Source organism: Myxocyprinus asiaticus, chromosome 37, assembly GCF_019703515.2.
Source record: "Myxocyprinus asiaticus isolate MX2 ecotype Aquarium Trade chromosome 37, UBuf_Myxa_2, whole genome shotgun sequence".
NCBI classification, from domain to species: domain Eukaryota; kingdom Metazoa; phylum Chordata; class Actinopteri; order Cypriniformes; family Catostomidae; genus Myxocyprinus; species Myxocyprinus asiaticus.
In genome coordinates this window covers 28,571,067-28,588,964 of record NC_059380.1, presented here as the reverse complement: position 1 = coordinate 28,588,964, position 17,898 = coordinate 28,571,067, and the positions used below count along the sequence as shown (strand labels likewise).

The window sequence follows — 17,898 nt, the reverse complement described above, 5'->3', positions numbered from 1 at the left end:
ACCTGTGTTCTCTGGACAATGGTGGCTGCAGTCATAACTGTACAGTGGCCCCGGGTGAGGGCATCCTGTGTTCATGTCCACTGGGCATGGAACTGGGCATTGATAATAAGACGTGTCAGATCCAGGGCTTCTGCGCCAAACATCTGAAGTGCAGCCAGCGCTGTGAGCAGGACAAGTTCAACGTCAAGTGCTCCTGCTATGAAGGGTGGGCCCTTGAACCTGACATGGAGAGCTGCAGGAGCACAGGTTAGAAATGAATGAGAATTTCTCAGAGTGGTCTCTAGCACACAAATGATAGCAGCTCCCAAAATCTCCTACAAAAAAGTATTTTGGTGATTGGATTTATATCCATCTCAAATCCATCTTGGAGGGCATTTACTCTTGGTCTTTTCATGACCGGATAGCTGACACTGAATGATTACCTAATTTATGTTATGTTATGCTATTTACACAATACAAGTTACTTGAAAGAATAGCTTGGTACAGTACTGCATGTACATGTACTAAAAAAAATAAAAACCTGGTATTACCATATGTCCAAAAGATCATAGTAATAGCATAGTACATTTTGATGTACTTTTTTTTTTTTTTTTGGCCCAGGCCTTAGAAGTGCTGAAAGGAAAAAAGAGAAAATTCAACATTTAGAAAACAAAGGTTGTGAAATAGTCTCTGAGTGAAAAGAATCTGAGGATTTATGCCAAATCTTTTCCACAAACAGAAGGAAAGAATGGGCAAAAACTAGACTGAAATATGAAAAGAATGGATGGATGGAAGAGAAGAATACTGAGTGTTTGGCAGATGACAACTTTGTCTACTTGAGGAAAACTTTCGCCTGCTCTAAGGAAGTGGTCTTCTATACAATCACTTCAAGTGAATTTTTTTTTCTTCATACTGAAACTTGAGGTTTTAGTTGGAGTTTTAGAGGTCTGCAGTAGGTGTGCTTGAAGAAAGACGGACGGAAAGCATGCAGAAGATAGCAGGGGAGCTGTTTGGTAGTATAGTTGGTGGTTTATTTTCGTAATGAAATAATATAAATGCCAAAAGAGAAGGAGAGGAGTGAGATTTACTGTGGCAGGAAGTGGCACAGCAGCCTACTCAGCCAATCAAATAATAAATTATGTATTGCTGGACGTATTTCACATTCCTTTCAGAAATAAATATGATTTAGATCAGTGGTTCTCATGCGGTTTTGCTTCAGGACCCAGATTTTACTTTGGAAAGTGATGAGCCAACACAGTGCCAAAATTGTTTATCGAAATTCAAGAGATATTTACAGTGGTAATATTAATAAATGTTTGATTTTTAGTAAATGTTTTTACTTCTGTAAACTGCCTAGGCCCAACAAAATGCAAAATTATGAACATATGACATAGGTAGATTAAGAAAATAAAAAATTTTGGTTATTAAATGTTGAATTTCAAAGATCTCATGCTCTTGGCAGCTATTAATTCTCTGCACAAAACAAACTGTTGTCGGAAAAAATTTGTTGTATTTGTTGCAAATGAGTCTATACTAAACAAAGTCTGGGTTGTATTTTCTTTGAGTTTGTGTAGTTTTATTAATTGTTTTTCAGGATTAGGGCATGTAACGCATTTGCCAAATTTGTCTAGTTTCGACCTTGTATTTACAACAATTGACAACCCACCAGTTGAGAATCACTGATATGGATACTGCAAGAGGCATTGTTGCAGGCATGTATGTGAATGCAAATCTTAATTTGCCCAGCTTAATCCCTCACTTTAACAGCTCCAAGAGTCAAAAGAGTTTTTCCACTGTTTTCCAGATCCTTTCAAACCCTTCATCATCTTCTCCAACCGTCATGAGATCAGACGCATTGATCTTCATAAAGGAGAGTTTAGTGTGTTGGTGCCAGGACTGAGGAACACCATTGCACTTGACTTCCACCTCAACGAGAGCTCGCTCTACTGGACCGATGTCGTAGAGGACAAGATTTATCGTGGGAAGCTGTCAGAGAATGGTGGTAATTATGTAATGTTATGTAGGAGTTTAATAATGTTTAATAATTAAAAAAATGTTTCTTAAAGGGGAAGTGTGTAATTTTTTGGAAGTTAAAATACACTATATTGCCAAAAGTATTCGCTCACCCATCCAAATAATTGAATTCAGGTGTTCCAATCACTTCCATGGCCACAGGTGTATAAAATGAAGCACCTAGGCATGCAGACTGCTTCTACAAACATTTGTGAAATAATGGGCCGCTCTCAGGAGCTCAGTGAATTCCAGCGTGGTATTGTGATAGGATGCCACCTGTGCAACAAGTCCAGTTGTGAAATTTCCTCGCTACTAAATATTCCACAGTCAACTGTCAGTGGTATTATAACAAAGTGGAAGCGATTGGGAATGACAGCAACTCAGCCACGAAGTGGTAGGCCACGTAAAATGACAGAGCGGGGTCAGCGGATGCTGAGGCGCATAGTGCGCAGAGGTCGCCAACTTTCTGCAGAGTCAATCGCTACAGACCTCCAAAGTTCATATGGCCTTCAGATTAGCTCAAGAACAGTGCATAGAGAGCTTCATGGAATGGGTTTCCATGGCTGAGCAGCTGCATCCAGGCCATACATCACCAAGTGCAATGTAAAGCATCGGATGCAGTGGTGTAAAGCACGCCGCCACTGGACTCTAGAGCAGTGGAGACGCGTTCTCTGGAGTGACGAATCACGCTTCTCCATCTGATGGACGAGTCTGGGTTTGGCGGTTGCCAGGAGAACGGTACTTGTCTGACTGCATTGTGCCAACTGTGAAGTTTGGTGGAGGGGGGATTATGGTGTGGGGTTGTTTTTCAGGAGCTGGGCTTGGCCCCATAGTTCCAGTGAAAGGAACTTTGAATGCTTCAGCATACCAGGAGATTTTGGACAATTCCATGCTCCCAACTTTTTGGGAACAGTTTGGGGATGGCCCCTTCCTGTTCCAACATGACTGCGCACCAGTGCACAAAGCAAGGTCCATAAAGACATGGATGAGTGAGTTTGGTGTGGAAGAACTTGACTGGCCTGCACAGAGTCCTGACCTCAACCCGATAGAGCACCTTTGGGATGAATTAGAGCGAAGACTGCGAGCCAGGCCTTCCCGTCCAACATCAGTGTCTGACCTCACAAATGCGCTTCTGGAAGAATGGTCAAAAATTCCAATAAACACACTCCTAAACCTTGTGGAAAGACTTCCCAGAAGAGTTGAAGCTGTTATAGCTGCAAAGGGTGGGCCGACATCATATTAAACCCTATGGATTAAGAATGGGATGTCACTTAAGTTCATATGCGTCTAAAGGCAGATGAGCGAATACTTTTGGCAATATAGTGTACTTTCTCATATCTCATCTTGATATGCAGAGACATTTATTAGGAAGACATTCATTGGTTGATTCTTCAAAAAGTGAACACAACGTGGATCTGCAGAACAAAACTCAAAACAAAACTCTGTTTAAGCGGCCCGACCATCAAAACTGACTCAACCAGTGGTGTGAACAATAAGGGCAGTGCCGACCCTACCTAAAAAGAAACAAAAGTAGCTGCATAGCCCCTGCGACCACCAGGGGGCCACCTACTACCAAGGGTTCAGTGTAATCAAAAAATTAAGTGTTATAGCGCTGGCCACACAGCCCGGCTATATGCTCGGCAATAGTCCGATATATTATATAATTGTTGAAGAAAAGGCATTGAGACATAAGTATGTAAATTTGATTGTATTTCTAAGAACTGGCATTGCAAAATTAGTACGACAGTTGACTTTCAGTGTGGGCAAACTGAGTTTGTCTCCATCTTTTGCCAATTTCTCTCTTCTTCCCATATCTATCCCATGTATGCGAGGACCGACAGTGGCTGTACGCTGCCAGAGTGTAGTTTATTTTAAATAAAATTGAACACAAGGTTTGCAAATAAAATGTCTAAATGGAGTTTGATGTAACTGAAAGTAAACATGACGTCCTTGCGGTGATCAGGGGGCTTACTGTAGGTTGGGCAGTGCAGAGAAGGGTTTGGTTTAGGTAGGGAGGGATGGTCGACTGCACACCTTTCCTGGTCTGGGGCATGTAGGTGGTGGCTTTCTTTAGTGGCTCGGCATCTCACAGGCCGGCAAAGAGTGAGGGTCATGATGCACGCACGGGGAAGAGACCTGTCCCTCGATAGCCGCGCTAGGCAGCGATGTATTTCAATTCCATCACAGTATTTATACTATACACTGAATATGTTGTTACTGTATATTATATACTGTTTTAGAATACACTATAATACACTGCCGTGCAAATCATATCTGCCACAGTTTACACCAGGGTGCAAAAAGCATGTGCCACTATTTACAATAAGTGTAAATGGCATCTACCTTACCTTAATTTGGTAATATAATTATTTCTTATTCATCTGCAGTCTTGATTCAGATATTTATTAATTTGTGCATAGTTAAAAAAAAGTTCTGTTCTTTCATTTTTGTACTTTTGAAGCAGTAATACCTGTGCTAATAAACTACAATTGATAATTTAGCAATTTTAAGCTTTATACTTTTAAATAAATTGACTTGTTTATTTGCAGTTTAAGCATGCTTAGTTTTTGATGTTGGGTGTGTTTGGTTAGGTGTACCTGTAGGTAGAGGGCCCCATTTTAAAAAATCTGCTTAGAGTCCCCAAATACTAGGGCCGGCCCTGAATAAGTTGCAATATTATCTGTTTTCGACCAATGGCAGATGGAGGGAGACCTGTTTGAAACCTGTTCATGAAACCTGTTTGAAAACAATGAATATTTTTGCAATTTCGTGTGATGACACAGAAATAAAACACTTCACTTTACGCAACAGATTGTTGAACATTGTTGTTGCAATTTCTGCTGATTTAAATACGTCGCCAAGGTAAATACAGTATCTAGTTGGCTATTGGCTAACGTGTGAATAGATATGATTTTTGGAGATTGCAAGAATGATATGTGATAGTCTTGAAAGCATCAAGTAGAATGGGCTGGAAAAAAATCGGTAAGCCATTGCTTTCCAACAAATGTGTGTTTATGAATTTAGAGCTGTCAAAGTGTAACATTATAGCTATGTAATTTCCAGCTATTATTGCTTAAAAACCCAATAAATTATTGTAAATTGTTGTAAAAAAAATAAAATAAAAAACGTACACACTTACAAAATATAAATCTATTTCTTTCCGACACATATTAAAATGTTGCCTAAGAATAAAATTTACAAACATTTGTTGTGGGGCCATTGAAAGAATTAACCAATATTGCTAATATAACTAATGTGAATTAATGACCCAAACGGCCAGCAGGAAGAAAAAAAAATAAATCCATATTGTCAAGTCTTGAATGTAAAAATGTTGCTTAAAGAAACATCAAAATGTACATAAAATATTATCTTTTTACAATTTAGTACTATTTAGTATCAAATTAAGGTAAATGTGGGCTGTCTTATGGACCATTTGTTTTTTTCTCCAACTTATTGTCCAAGTTATTTTCTCCAAATTGTTCCAGCTGGACAGTTTCCAGCATTGGCTCCAGATTGGCGAAAGAAAAAGTAATCAGTCAGTATTAAAAGACAGCACTTTGGAAGAAAACAATCTGTCAAAATGAAAAACACTCTCTTCAAAAGAAGCATCAATCAAAGCGAATCACTTGAGCCTCTATGGGTCTGTGTGTGTTTCTATTTCTGTGCTAGCCTAGCTGGAGCCATCATTTTTACAATAGGCATAAAGTCTGACCCACGTTTCAGCTTATTCTGGCCAAGAACTGCCCACTTAGACAGGAAGAGACAGTCTGACTGACATCTACAGCAACCAACCACAGTTTGTTTTGGTTTTATGTGGCGCTTAGGAGTGGGTAATCTGAAATCGATGAGACCACAATAATAGATGGTGAGCATAAAAGGAGTAGCTCATTCAAATAATGGCTTTATAGCTTTTGTAGAGACAACACCAAATAATTTTTGTCCGTCCATATGTAATAAATAAAAATTATAGAGCTGTTCAGCTTTTCTGCATTGCATATGTCAGTTATCGTTCTGAAGAGAAAGTCATGATCAGCTAAATGACGTTGAGAAAAACTGCAGCACTTTTAGTACAAAAGTACAATACAGTAAAGGTTTAGTTAAAATAAACTTAACATTTCTTCCATTTCCCTTGTGATAAACGCAATTTACTACCAAAACAACAACGCTGTATTCCAAGGAGAATTACACTATTTTCATGTTAAGCATTTTCTCTCCCATAAAAATCCATTATAAAGCACGGTTGCTTAAAACAGTTACTTAGACTTGTACTAAGACAGTGACACTGGAAGGCCAAATTATTTTATATTAGTATTACTTTTTTTAGTAATATATATTATTTTTAACGCATTATGCTGTCTAGAAAAGACTTAAGCTTAATTATGGGGAAGGAAATGTTTGACAGAAAATTAAAATAATATTAAAGAGGTCATGAAATGCTATTTTTGTAATAATTGTATTATCTTCCCTGAGGTCCACTGATAATGGCAGTTAAGTTTTTTGCTCCAAAACTGTCATAGTTTAATAATAAATTATTATTTTCCACCCTGTCTCTGGCCCTCTAATTAAAGTGCTCTGTTTTGGCCTACTGTTCTGACTGGCTATCATTATGCAGCCCCTCAAATACAGCCATATTTGAAACTCAGTTGGAAGAGAATCAACAAGCTCTCCACAACATTCTAAAACTACATTTCAGGGTTTACACGCTATTATCCACGCTGATATTTGCACATTCACAGTCCATAGCACGATGAACAAGACGCTCACACATTGGATCACTGAGACGCAGATTACCAGAAATGCATCCAAATGGCTAAAGAAGTCCAGCTAGTGCTTGTTTACATACACCAACAATTAAAAATAGCACAGATGGGTGCATGAACAGCAAAACACAGAGCAGCTGAATGAAAATGAATGACATCTCCATTTCTGAGTTGTAACTGACACCGCGTCTTTTAAAAGAGGTGCAGTAAACATGGCAACGGTCAAAGACGTCTGTGTAATGCATGTTTTTTTTTCCACAAAAAAACGTAAAATAGTCCAGATGGGTCCCCTTTTGGTGTTCAAGAATGTTGGTGACACTAGGCCTGTCTCTCTCCCTCTCTCTTTAAGATACAAACTGAACGCCTGTGGGCGGGGCCAAGGGTGCAATGACACATGTTGTGGGGCATGTAAATACAATGTCATGGTTACTTTCGTAACCTCCATTCCCTAATGGAGGGAATGAGACGTTGAGAGATGGCATGCATCACTCATTCAGAATTTTTCTTCGGAGCCAAATGCTTGTGTGTTCGTCCTCTCACTCTTTGCTACGCTGCTGGATTCTTACGCCGCATATCAGCGGTCACCCTCACATGGTTGAGTGCTGTGTTTCCCCTGGGCACTTCAGCAGCCTGAGTCTGCAGGTGCTAAAAGAGTATATTAGAAAGAGTATATTTCCTTATAAAAGAGCTCACGCAAACCCTTGCCATCTATTTAAAGATGTCCTTCCGCATTTGCTCTACTGGATGTGGCTGTTATCTCTCCCCTCCAGATACCCATGAAATGTGCCTCGAGTGTCTGGGGCGCCAGCATGCCGAGGCGGCTTTTGTGGAAGGGTTATGTTCGCATCACTTCCTTCTTCATGAAGCAAGGAGTCACCGCAGCTGCTCCCCAACCCGGTCCGTCCTGGTCTGACGCTCAGCCGGCCGGGTCTGCAAGCACCGCGGGCGATCTGGATGTGGACATGGGAGTGTTTCTGCCAGCTCAGACCCTGCGGACCTCCCATTCCCCAGCACGCTCGTTCTGTCCGGACGAGCTGTCGAGCGATGGAGGCGGTCTGCCTCAGGGCGGGTTTAATGTGTCATTCATGGCTCGTGACGAGGATGAGCTTTCGGTCGCGGCATCGGAGGGTGGGCTTCTGCTATCGAAAGCAGAGGAATCTTCTGAGCTCCCGCCAACGGGTAGTAGAGCACAGGATGAGGTGAACGCTGAGATGGCTGCCGTGCTTGCCCGGGCGGCTGCGAACATCGGGCTAAAGTGGAACCCTCCACCCTGCCCTGAGCATTCGCGGCTGGATGATTGATTTCTGGGCTTTCTTCCCAGAAGTGCACGAGTAGTTAACGAAGTCGTGGAAGGCACCTTTTACTGTCTACCCTCGACAGCAGAGCGGCTAAGGGATATGTCGAGCTTCCCCAGGTAGAGCACGCCGTAGCGGTGCATTTATGCCCGCAGGGCGCAGCCACCTGGCGTGACCGACCCAGGCTCCCTTCCAAGGCCTGTAATTTCTCTTCCTCTTTAATGACGAAGGCTTACAAGGCCGCGGGTCAGGCCACTTCCGCCCTGCACGCCATGGCCATCCTGCAGGTCCACCAGGCCAAGGCACTAAAAGACCTGCACGAGGGTAGCAGCTCACGACAGCGCGACATGATCAACAGGTTCCTCAGCTCAGCACTCTGTCTCTGAAGACTGCCCTCCTGGTGGCGCTCACTTCAATTAAAAAGGGTGGGGGACCTGCAGGTGCTCTCTGTTACCAGCGAATGCCTGGAGTTCGGGCCGGCACACTCTCACGTGATCTTGAGACCCCGGCCCGGTTACGTGCCCAAAGTTCCCACCACTCCTTTTCGGGACCAGGTGGTGAACCTACAAGCGCTCCCTTCAGAGGTGGAAGACCCGGCCTTGTCGTTGCTGTGTCCAGTTCGCACCCTGCGCATCTATCTGGACCGCACGCAGAGCTTTAGATGCTCGGAGCAGCTCTTTGTCTGTTTTGGAGGACAGCAGAAGGGGAAAGCTGTCTCCAAGCAGAGGTTGGCCCAATGGATTGTGAATGCCATTTCTCTCGCATACCAGTCTCAGGACTTGCCATGCCCCTTGGGAGTAAGAGCGCACTCCACTAGAGGCATTGCATCCTCCAGGGCACTGGCAAGGGGGGCCTCTCTAGCAGACATATGCAGAACTGCGTGTTGGGCTACGCCCAATACCTTTGCGAGGTTTTATAATCTACGCATAGACCTGGTTTCGACCCGAGTGTTACGCGGTAACAGCAGGTAGACCAGGCGGCCGGTTGGGTGTACCGCTTGCATAGCGCCTTTCCCCTTTTTTCAAAGGTGATAATGTGCGCCTTTTTGTCCACAACAGTTCCCTGTACCGGTGAACTCCGGACGCCTCTTTAATTCTTTAGCACTGTCCGGTGACGAACTTGGCGGAGGAGTAACGCCACCAGGCCCAGTACTCGGTTTGTTCAGTTTCCCCCTTAGGTGGAACCTATGTTTCCCCTCATCAGAGCTTTCTCTGTCTCGGCCACTGTGCTGCGTACCTTCTCTGTAGATAGGGTCCTCCTGTGGTATCATTCCATATGTGTACTTCTCCGTTAGTAAGTCCATGTGAGGTATGTTCCACATGTTAACCTCCCTCCGGCAGGATGTGGTCTCCGTAGTGCTCTCCTTCCTGGAGAGGGAAGAGCACTTCCCAGCACTATTCTAGAAAGTGCTCGGCGGGAGATTGCTTAACAGCAAATTAAGAAAGGCACCGCCGGTATCCTACTTGGGTAAGTGCCCTCTCCCCCCTTAACAGGACTAGGGAGATGCCTTACCGAACTCGCTGGAAGGTCACGACATGGTTGAGCGCTCGCTGCGTGGCACGCAGCAGCTTGACCGTGTCCACTCTTCCCTGCCTCGTGACATGATTCAGTGCCTGTGGCATTTCCTATAGGAACCCCTAGTGCCACTGCATCGATACAATGTTGAGTGAGTGACAGACAGGGAATGTCTTAGTTACTGATGTAACCTCTGTTCCCTGATGGAGGGAACGAGACGTTGTGTCCCTCCTGCCGCCGCACTGAACCAGACGCTGACATGGCTGGGACTCTCTATCGGCTCTCAGCATAAATCTGAATGAGTGATGCACACCATCTCCTTTTATAGCCGTATGTCCGGGGCAGAGAGTGGCATGCAAATTCCACTCGCCAATTTTCATTGGCCTTTTCTATTTTAAGCTAAGGTGATTGAGGCTCTCAAGATCGAACCTCTAGTGTCACTACATTGACACAATGTCTCATTCCCTCCATCAGGGAACAGAGGTTACATCAGTAACCAAGATGTTCCTCCTGGCCGCTGTATTCAAACATTTTTCATTTTAAGCATCTTAGGCACCGTTCACTCCGAATGCGTTTTTGCATCCTTCCGGGCAGTTTTTAATTGTTTTCCTATGTAAACAATCTATCGGTGAACCTCTTTAACTGCTGCACAGTGTCTCACGCAGGAGCCCAGCTGAAAAAAAAAGTCATGTATTTAGAGCTGGAATGTCCCATATATTAAGGCATACAATAGATTTTGGTGATTAACAACATTATATGCAAGTTATTTTTTAGTGAAAGTCTTCCATGGACGTCCATTGCATGTTGATGAGTGCATGAAAGAAAGTCAATCACAGTGGCAGGCGAGTTCACATAAGAACTTGTGTTGTTTTTAGCGCTAAACAAGCTAACTAATTAAAAAAAAAATACAACTATTTTGAGAATTGTGTGCTGAAACAATGCAGACAAGCACGACTTCTTACTCATTTAACCATTAGTTTTGTTTAAAATATGTTTTCACACATTTATTTGTCTTACCAATGCAGCTCTGACCAGCTTTGATGTGGTGATCCAGTATGGTTTGGCCACTCCAGAGGGTCTGGCTGTAGACTGGATCGCTGGGAACATCTACTGGGTGGAGAGTAATCTGGATCAGATTGAGGTTGCTAAACTGGATGGGACGATGCGCACCACTCTACTGGCCGGAGATGTAGAGCATCCACGAGCCATCGCACTCGATCCGAGAGAGGGGTAAACAAACGTTTCCATTACTATTCTGTTCAAACCTTTTATGAGCCCATACAGCATATCATGTACTTGTGTGTTGTAAGAAGTTACAGTAGTAATAGTGAATAGGTGTTACATCTGAATTCTGGATCCACCTGTTTATCACATTTATATTAGTGCTCTAATTACTGAAAATGGAAGTGCAAGCGGTAGTTCTATGAGGAAGACACATTTGTTTCCACCTTCTGCCACAAGCCCAAAGTCGCTTATAGTAAGCGAACTTGACACAACTGATCAGTTGAATTCCCGCAAAGGAGAAAATGAGGAAAAGCTTGTTTGAAGGTGCATCTTCTGCATAGATATTGGATAAACGGGTAAATAACATTTGGATAAACTGTGCATTTATACTGTATAGAGTAAATATATACTGTATAGTTGTCAAAAAAGGTCTTTAGCATGCCACAGAAAGCTACATCCACAATGTGCAATTAGTAGAGCTGTTGATTGAATGCTTTAATTCAGTGCGAATAATTATATTAAAAATAACGCATAAAAAGATAAAGCAATTAATCATGTCCCCAGAGCACAATAAGCAATATTCCTACCTTCAGAGCAATTCAAGCTTGAAGTACCACCTGTTTTCAGCAGGGGGCATTAAGCAAATCTCCAGCTGTTTAGGCAATGTGGCTGTACTGACAACAAACCACACGTGTCTTGCTTGACACTAGTGACAGCACAAGATGAGGATGTGTTCTTGCACTCATACACAGCTGGACAGAGCGCAATTTCGGATGCAGGGATCTCGAGACGTGTTTTCCTAAATTATGACACAGCGACTTAAAAATTCTGTTTTTATGATGCAACTCAACTAAAGAGAGATGCTCCAAAAGTGTCCTTCTGATGCCTGTGTACAGTGACACATCCTGAAAAAAGCCCTTTTTATAATTTTTTTCAGACAGATTGACGAATTCAATTGCAAAATGGATTACTGCGGACTATATGCCAATGATAGGCTTATGTTCAACAATATGGAAATAAATAATATATTGCCATACAAAGCCATTTTTGTATTGTCTTGTAAATGTTATGACGTTTGCCATCATAATGTAATGCATTTTAATTATCTGAATTGTTATATTTATAATATATATTCATTTATAATTATATAAATATAACTGTTTATAATTATTTAATCATTATATTTTGAATAATTGTTATTTGAGGGCCTTTCAAATCAAATCAAATCAAATCACTTTATTGTCACACAGCCATATACACAAGTGCAATGGTGTGTGAAATTCTTGGGTGCAGTTCCGATCAACATAGCAGTCATGACAGTGATGAGACATATACCAATTTACAATAACATCAAATTAACACAATACAATTTAAACATCTGTTATACACATAATTACACTCAACAATATACAAATAATAAAATACACTATACAGTATACAATACGCTGTTTTTTTTGTTTTTTTTTTTGTTTTCTTAATATTCTATAAAATATCACATAAATGTGATTTAATTAATCGACATCTCATGTAATTAATTTGATTTATAATAAACTATCGATTGACAGCCCTAGCAATTAGACATAGAAATACTTTGTACAGCAGTTTTTATTCAGAATTAAAGTATATGCTCAAGAGAGAAGAACTGGAATTGGTGTAGCCTAATTACAGTATGTAAATTTACTGTAATAAACCCTTTGGTATTCGGTTGCATAAAATCTTTTCCAGAAATGAAATAATAATGTAATTGTCCAGTTATCAGCATTTAAAAAGTGTTTTTACTCCAGAACAATCGAAAGGGACTTTGTTCCTGCTTTCGGTTACTTTCGGAAGTAAAAAAAAAAAAAAAAAATTCCTTGAACCGTTTCTAATCCCTGGTGTGACATGACAAAATCAGAGGAAATCAGGAAAAAAAAAAAAAAAAAAAAAAAATATATATAATAATAATATATATATATATATATATATATATATATATATATATATATATATACAGGTGCATCTCAATAAATTAGAATGTCGTGGAAAAGACTGAAGTAGTTTAAGTCTTTGGTTCTTTTAATTGTGATGATTTTGGCTCACATTTAACAAAAACCCACCAATTCACTCTCTCAAAAAATTAGAATACATCATAAGACCAATAAAAAAAACATTTTTAGTGAATTGTTGGCCTTCTGGAAAGTATGTTCATTTACTGTATATGTACTCAATACTTGGTAGGGGCTCCTTTTGCTTTAATTACTGCCTCAATTCGGCATGGCATGGAGGTGATCAGTTTGTGGCACTGCTGAGGTGGTATGGAAGCCCAGGTTTCTTTGACAGTGGCCTTCAGCTCATCTGCATTTTTTGGTATCTTGTTTCTCATTTTCCTCTTGACAATACCCCATAGATTCTCTATGGGGTTCAGGTCTGGTGAGTTTGCTGGCCAGTCAAGCACACCAACACCATGGTCATTTAACCAACATTTGGTGCTTTTGGCAGTGTGGGCAGGTGCCAAATCCTGCTGGAAAATGAAATCAGCATCTTTAAAAAGCTGGTCAGCAGAAGGAAGCATGAAGTGCTCCAAAATTTCTTGGTAAACGGGTGCAGTGACTTTGGTTTTCAAAAAACACAATGGACCAACACCAGCAGATGACATTGCACCCCAAATCATCACAGACTGTGGAAACTTAACACTGGACTTCAAGCAACTTGGGCTATGAGCTTCTCCACCCTTCCTCCAGACTCTAGGACCTTGGTTTCCAAATGAAATACAAAACTTGCTCTCATCTGAAAAGAGGACTTTGGAACACTGGGCAACATCCAGTTCTTCTTCTCCTTAGCCCAGGTAAGACGCCTCTGATGTTGTCTGTGGTTCAGGAGTGGCTTAACAAGAGGAATACGACAACTGTAGCCAAATTCCTTGACATGTCTGTGTGTGGTGGCTCTTGATGCCTTGACCCCAGCCATTCCTTGTGAAGTTCACCCAAATTCTTGAATCGATTTTGCTGGACAATCATAAGGCTGCGGTTCTCTCGGTTGGTTGTGCATCTTTTTCTTCCACACTTTTTCCTTCCACTCAACTTTCTGTTAACATGCTTGGATACAGCACTCTGTGAACAGCCAGCTTCTTTGGCAATGAATGTTTGTGGCTTACCCTCCTTGTGAAGGGTGTCAATGATTGTCTTCTGGACAACTGTCAGATCAGCAGTCTTCCCCATGATTTTGTAGCCTAGTGAACCAAACTGAGAGACCATTTTGAAGGCTCAGGAAACCTTTGCAGGTGTTTTGAGTTGATTAGCTGATTGGCATGTCAAAATATTCAAATTTTTTGAGATAGTGAATTGGTGGGTTTTTGTTAAATGTGAGCCAAAATCATCACAATTAAAAGAACCAAAGACTTAAACTACTTCAGTCTGTGTGCATTGAATTTATTTAATACACGAGTTTCACAATTTGAGTTGAATTACTGAAATAAATGAACTTTTCCACGACATTCTAATTTATTGAGATGCACCTGTATATATAAAATATACAACTTTATGGAGTAGAATGTGGACCAATGAGATTACTCAGTGACGCTACAGAAACAGAAACCAAGCGACCAACAAAATGTCCTTTCACTAATCGATTGTTGGTGGTCCTGGCTGGTTTGGACAAAAATTTGGCCTGATGAAAAGAGATAGCTTTTATAGCTTGTTGCTTTGTCATGTCACTGCTGGTTAGGACAAGTGAATCTCAGGTCACTATTTAGTTTGAATGTTTTCAACTGGCCGTAATCATTTATTTTGGATATTATATACCTACAGATGTTCAAGCTACAGCTTGCTGTTTCTCAGCCAGATTGATTGATTGATTGATTGAGATATTCAATAGGCAGTAAAAATGTGCAAACATGCAGGGAAATTCATTATTTTTTTGCATAGCCACTTACAGACTCGACTGATCTATGAGCCTTTTTGGTTTTTTAAGAGTCTCACCATTAGCCTGATAGCGTTCATTATGCTCTTAATGATAGCTTTCCATCTTTTTGCCTTTGAGACCAAATAAACTTCTAACAACAGTGCAGAAAAAGGTCTTTGTTAACTTGTAAACTGCAGTAAAGTCTTATTAAAGTTAACTTGTAAAGTAAAGTCTCCATTTACTTCTGAATTGCATCTGAAGCTCTCATGTGTTCTCTGTAGAATCTTGTTTTGGACTGACTGGGATGCCAGCATGCCAAGGATTGAGGCCGCATCCATGAGTGGACATGGCAGACGCACCATTCATAAAGAGACTGGCAGTGGAGGATGGCCAAACGGACTGACTGTAGATTATCTGGAGCGGCGCATACTGTGGATAGATGCCAGGTAATTCTTTAAGATGACAAGCCAAAGACAAGCTGACCTGGGTTCGGCTAAATGGTGCATTCAGTAATGAGTTTTGGCAACTCACACAATGGGATTGAGCAAACATTGACATTTTCCTGGATCAACATCCAATGTTAGTCCAGGAACAACATTTCTGTCAACCAATCAGTGCCTTATCTTATCCATACAAGAGCTGGTAATCATAAGGAATTTTACAGTAGTGTCTATCTTTAGCAACACTTTTGTACATGACTTGAACAACAGATAGCATTTACACTGATTTAAAGGGATTGTTCATCCTAAAATGTAAATTATCTTGTCATTCACCCTCATGCCATCCTAGATGTGTATGACTTTCTTTTTTTTTTCTTTTTCTTTTTGCTGAATACAAACAAAGATTTTTATAAGAATATTTATACAAATATTTCCTTACTATGCAAGTGAATGGGTACCAACATTTTGAAGCTCCCAAAATGCACATAAAGTCCCGATAAAAGTAATTCATAAGACTCCGGTGATTAAATCTATATCTTCAAAAACGATGTGATAGGTGTTGGTGAGAAACAGATCAATATTTAAATGTTTTTTTTTACTATAAATTCTCCTCCCTGCCCAGTAGGTGCAGATATGCATGAAGAATGTGAGTTGCCAAAAACAAAAGAAGAAGAATGTGAACATGAAAGTGAGGATTGATAGTCAAAAAAGTAAATATTGATCTGTTTCTCACCCACACTTATCATATTGCTTCTGAAGATATGGATCTAACCACTGGAGTCGTAAGGATTAATTTGATCCTGAATTAGATGTGCATTTTGGAGCTTCAACATTCTGGCACCCATTCACTTGCATTGTGAGGACCTACAAAGCTTAAATATTCTTCTAAAAATCTTCATTTGGGTTCAGCAGAAGAGAGAAAGTCATGCACATCTGGGATGGCATGAGGGTGAGTAAATGATGAAAGAATTTAAATTTTTGTGTGAACAAAAATGTAATTATTCCCTTTAAGTCTAACAAAGCTTTAAGTACACATAGCACAGCTATTCTCCTCAGTTTATTTCGAGATGGACATGACATAAGTAACAACTTGCGGTTCTGGGAGTAAGTCAAGAACTTATTCAACTGATTCAGTGAGCTAGTGCATCATTATACTAAGTCAGTCACTTACAGTCAATTTTGGAAAGATTTTCTTTAGTCTTTTAAACCATTTAATGAAATGAATGGACTCATAAGGATCATTACTTCCTGAATCGGACAACACTGCCTAGACTGTATTTTTGTTGTTGAGTACAACACAATAGAAAAATGTGTTGTCTGTTTATTATATCTGTATTATTTTGTGTTTCACACACTTATTCTCTCTTGTTACATTCCATTCAGACAGCAAACTCACAACTTAAACATTGTTTCTTTTGCTGTGGCACTGTAGATTCTTCATGCCGCAGGAAACACTGTATTTTTTATTTTATTTTTATTTATTGTATTTTTTTTCCCCTTTTTCACCCAATGTGGAATGCCCAATTCCCTATGCGATTTTAGGTCCTTGTGGTTGCATAGTGATGCACCTCAATCTGGGTGGCGGAGGATGAATCTCAGTTGCCCCCATGTCTGAGACTGCCAAAACACACATCTTATCATGTGGCTTGTTGAGCGCGTTGCCACGCTCAAGGAGGCTTCACGCCATCCACCACGGCATCCACGCTCAACTCACCACACGCTCAACTCACCACTAGCAAACTAGTGAACTCCAGGGGTGGTAGCCAGCGTATTTTACCACTGAGCTACCCAGGCCCCCCGGAAACACTGTATTTTAGTATGATGTTCTGTCAACATTTGATCTGAATGGTTCATAAACATTTTGTTCCTGGACCAGCAAAGGTGTTGATTTGCATAAATCATGTTAAGCTTGTTTGCTCTAATCATAAAAGTATCACTGTGAAAAGTTCGGTAAATTTAATTGCTTGAATTCAATATCCTAAAATCAGATTTTATTTTAAATAAAAAGCCAATCACACAACTTTCATTCTATGCCTCATATCAGAGATGAATTGATAGGTTGTTTGTCTTCTACATCAGGTCTGATGCAATCTATTCAGCTAAGTACGATGGATCTGGTCTGATCGAGGTGCTCAGAGGACACGAGTATCTCTCACATCCATTCGCCGTGACAATGTACGGTGGAGAAGTGTACTGGACAGACTGGCGCACTAACACACTTGCCAAAGCCAACAAATGGACAGGAAACAATGTGACTGTAGTTCAGAGAACAAACACACAACCATTTGATCTGCAGGTGTATCACCCATCAAGACAACCACAAGGTAATCTTCATACTTATGTTACAAAGTATTATCAATGTTGTTAATGCAACAGAAATCAAAGAGATCAAAGAGATCATATTCACTCAAATGAATATATATTATTGCTTTGGTGAATGAAAATAATGAAAATAAAAGTCCAGGAAATTCCTTCCAGATAGTCAATAGGGTCTCCACCAATTCATTTAGTCACAGCCAGACTTCTGGATGTCATTTTGAATACATCATCCTAAGTTGAACTTCCGATTGCTTGCATTTGTCTTCAGAATCAGATTGCTTGCATTTGCCTTCTGAATCAGTTTTGAAATATAAACTAACAGAACTGATTCCAGTTATGCAACGACAATATTCATTATAAAGCTGGAAGTGTCATTTTAAGCTTTCAATAGTGGCTTGTTGTCTGACAGGTCATTCAACACACATCATGTCATAAGATAGACTAATTGTTGAATAAACCTTAATTCTTCAGTGG

General features: G+C 40.6%; 1 protein-coding gene across 1 annotated transcript in view; it reads left to right on the top strand.

Moving 5' to 3' along the window:
• lrp1aa (low density lipoprotein receptor-related protein 1Aa) overlaps positions 1–17,898 on the top strand; it is a 396,987-nt gene that overhangs the window by 195,482 nt on the left and 183,607 nt on the right. The window contains exons 23-27 of the mRNA XM_051676564.1: positions 1–246; positions 1,784–1,981; positions 10,588–10,792; positions 14,947–15,111; positions 17,185–17,429. Coding sequence (XP_051532524.1) covers positions 1–246; positions 1,784–1,981; positions 10,588–10,792; positions 14,947–15,111; positions 17,185–17,429 — 1,059 coding nt within the window. The remainder of the gene's footprint in view (positions 247–1,783; positions 1,982–10,587; positions 10,793–14,946; positions 15,112–17,184; positions 17,430–17,898) is intronic.